Genomic DNA, 3,643 nt, shown 5'->3' with positions numbered 1-3,643 from the left:
CTTCAGCTTCCCAGGCTCGGCCCCCGCTTCGGAGAGAAAAGGCTGAAGCGGTGGGAAAAGGGGGCCACACAGGAACTTGTCTGGACGCTTGCTCTGGCTGGTAGATGTCGCCGAGCATGGCGCTAGGAGCAGGTGCAGGAGGCTCAGCAGGCATCGGCACGCCCTTGCGCTCAGCAGCCGTCTTTATTATGTCGGGGAGATCCCGGAAGAGAGCCCCGCAGGACGGCAAGCTGGAAGGCGGAAGTGGAGCAGGAGCTAGCGACGCCGCCTTCTTATCCAACTCCAAGTCAAACTCCAGGTCTTCCAGTGGGAAGAGGGGAGAGCCTGGCGGGGAGCCAGCAATGGAGGGAGCAGAGTCAGAGGACTCGAGCCCTGCATCGCCGGCAGTCCCGCCGGCGAGGTCCGCCGTGAAGCTAACTGGCTTAGCCCAGCTAGCATCGTCGTCCTCCTCCTCCTGTAGGGCCGCGAAGGCGTCGACCAGCCGTCGCTTCTCCTCCACGGGCAGCTGTGCGCAGTAGGGGCACGAGGCCCGGGGAGTCAGAGCCAGGCCAGCGTGCTGGGGACCGAGGCAGGTCTCGCAGCGGGCGTGGAGATCAAACCCCATGATGTAGCCGGCGTGGCAGGACGGGCAGAGGCAGACTCCTTCCGAGCGGCGGACCTCAACGGTAGAGCGGTGACTAGCCATAGGAAAAGCTCTTTAGTCAGGAAATTTGCTCTTTAGATGCTACTCTGCTCTCCGAAATGACTGCTATGCAGCGCTGAAGAAAAAAGGGGAGCAGATCTCTGGTCTCGCCGGTATTATATACCTAAATTGCGGACCTGAGAGAGGCCCGTGCACGGCACATGGGCGGGAAAGAAATCTTCAGGACTGCGCATGCGCGCGGGGATGAACGCAATAGCGACAGCTCTTAGAGGGCGAAGCCTATACGAAATAGAACTAGTTATCTTAGGCCTGTAGAAACTTTAAAAGTTTATCATTAAAGCTGTGTTTCATGCTAGCATAGTTTGCATCATTTATTTGTTACATTGCTTTTGTTTGTTTATTTAACAATTGGTAACAATGTAGTTTAAATGTATATTTGTAGATAATAATTTGTAGTTTTTGGACCTCAGTTAGGTTTTAATTTTTCATTAGGACGCTACACAGAGACATCAGCACAGCTGAACATCGTACAAACTTCATTTCTCACTCTACATGTTATTGCAACTAATATTAAGGTTTCAACCACGGTTCAATATCATTAAATGTTGAACTGCAGACAAACATACACATTTAATGCACAGCAGGGGCAGGGGTCACTTAAGCTACACAACATTTATTAAACTTATAAAACAACACTATATCAAATTTATAGTAGTATCAAATATGGGGAAAGATCCAAGGAAATAAAACATGTTCATCTGTTTGTCATATTGAAAAAGAGTGATGGCTCCACAAATGAAAGAATGAAAGTGCCATATTTAATATACAGAAAACACCCAGAAAACAACAATACACAAGTTAACCAAATAAAGAAGGAGAACTAGAATGTAAAGTTGTCCTTGATTTCTCTAATACAATAATCTAGCACTAAATTGGAAGACTGTACTGACTCTTGTGTTGATCATTCAGTCCGGTACATCTGTTAGAATGCAGTTGACCCCAGTATTCATTCTCTGCACTTTATTGGAATGGATGCACAGCAGAGCACAAGACAATTAAACAGAGTTTAATTTAGCTTGGTGAACTTGTCTTCGTGTAGCTGGTTTCTGCAGAAATACAACAGAAATAAATATTAAAGTTTAAGTCATATTCATGACAGAATATTCCCATTCTGTACACAAGTTTCCTCAGGTTCAAGTATTCTTAACAGAATAAAGTAGGAAATTTAGTAGCCTAAATTACTTTGCTCATGAGATGAGACAAGACATGATAATCAGTCTCTCCAGGATTTGCCAGTAATATTTAAGAACACTAGTCATCCATAAGCAGTAAGGTATGACCACTTATACAGACAGAGAAATACATTCACATCAAAAAACATGAGCAAATATAAATAATAATAATAATAATAATATAAAAACACACAGCAGTTTATTATTATTATTTTTTATTATTATTACCATTTTACAGCCTATAGGCCAGTCAATTATATTGAAGAATTAGCAGTCATATTTTAGAAGATGTAGCTCTACTCTCTTCATTAACACAAATAAATGTAAAAACATACTCTTAATATTTGAATATTTAAACCCCACAATTCATTGTGTTTTTGCAGCCTAATAATAAGCAAATACATTTTTATTCAAGTCAAATTCAAAAGGTCCATTAACATTAACACTGGAGTTTATCCACTAGATGGAGCCATTGTTCAATGATTGTTGATGAGTATCAACATTTTACTGAAATTACTAAAGTAACAGTAGGCTGATAATCTAGCAAAATTAGTACATTTACTTTAGTACTTTAAACCGAACAGAAAGTGAAGGTCGTTTGTTTCTCTTAATACCAAACAGTAAAGCTGTGTTTGAAGAACTGAAGGTTTATTACATTTAGTTGTCATGTATCATGCCAATACCACATAACCATCATTTAATCAAATCTATAATCCATATATATCAATCAACTTCTATACTCTAATTCCAAATGCATCCTATATTTTAATTGTCTGTACAGAATTCCTTCTAAATTGGATGTTAATAAACTCTAGCGTAAAAATAACATCTTGTTGGTCTAACAACTGATAAAAAAAAAGCTCCAGGCGCTGTGGGTTTTAGCCTGACCCTTCAGAACAACCTCCTGATGTACAAATTAAACCCAATGTAGCCATGTTAAGCATTTTACTCCCAATAAAAAAAAATAGGAAATGCCTAATTTCAGTGTGTTAATATAGAAATATATAAAACACAGCTGGCCTTTGAAATAAGGAAATATTATAGCATGATATATTAATATATATATTAATACTGTCACAGTATGTTATATCAGTGTTTTGTGCATGTTGCAGTAACGTTAGGCTATATTATAAGATTAGCCTATATGGTAGGCGGTTACTTGGGAATGTAATCATATGTCGTTGTAATAATAACGAGGAAACGCTCTTTATGGAAGCTGTGGTGGTTCTTAAAAGAACCTTTGGCGCACTGAGTGCTGGATTAGGAGCCGCTTCACTTCTTGGACTTCTTGGCTGCGGTTTTCTTTACCGGGGCTTTCTTGGCAGCGGGCTTCTTCGCCGCTTTGGCCTTTTTAACGGGAGTCTTCTTCTTGGGGCTCTTCGCTACGGGCTTTTTAACAGCTTTCTTCGCCGGCGCCTTCTTCGGGGACTTCTTGGCTGCTACTTTCTTTGCTGCTGGCTTCTTGGCTGCAGGTTTCTTGGCGGCTGTAACTTTCTTGGCTGCGGGCTTCTTGGCTTTAACGGGAGTTTTCTTCTTCACCACCTTCTTCGCAGGTTTGTCGGCTTTGGGCTCCTTGGCGAGCTTGAAGGAGCCGGAGGCCCCGGTGCCTTTAGTCTGTCCCAGGGTTCCTCCGGTCACCAGCTTAGTCACGGCGGTGTTGATGCGCTTGTTTGCTTTCGGCACATCCACGCCTTTGGCGGCCAGAACCTTTTTAATGGCCGCCAGAGAAACCCCCTTGCGCTCCTTGGACTCGCAGAGGTTTTCGGTG

The 3,643-nt window shown here is 42.6% G+C and overlaps 1 protein-coding gene across 2 annotated transcripts in view; it reads right to left on the bottom strand.

Annotated features, from left to right (window-relative positions):
- Positions 1-1,444: 1,444 nt before the first annotated feature.
- The window catches only part of LOC123984195 (histone H1-like), an 8,457-nt gene continuing 6,258 nt past the window's right edge, over positions 1,445-3,643 (bottom strand). The window contains exons 2-3 of one of the 2 annotated variants that reach the window (XM_046070961.1): positions 3,184-3,513; positions 1,445-1,749 (exon numbers count right to left, since the gene is read on the bottom strand). In XM_046070961.1, coding sequence (XP_045926917.1) covers positions 1,699-1,749; positions 3,184-3,513 — 381 coding nt within the window. In that variant the 3' untranslated portion in view covers positions 1,445-1,698. Of the gene's footprint in view, positions 1,750-3,183; positions 3,607-3,643 lie in introns of both variants that reach the window. The other variant, XM_046070952.1, reaches the window with a different exon arrangement.

The sequence above is a fragment of the Micropterus dolomieu genome, linkage group LG02 (assembly GCF_021292245.1).
Source record: "Micropterus dolomieu isolate WLL.071019.BEF.003 ecotype Adirondacks linkage group LG02, ASM2129224v1, whole genome shotgun sequence".
NCBI classification, from domain to species: domain Eukaryota; kingdom Metazoa; phylum Chordata; class Actinopteri; order Centrarchiformes; family Centrarchidae; genus Micropterus; species Micropterus dolomieu.
The sequence above is the reverse complement of the archived record's forward strand: the minus strand, read 5'-3'. Positions and strand labels throughout refer to the sequence as shown.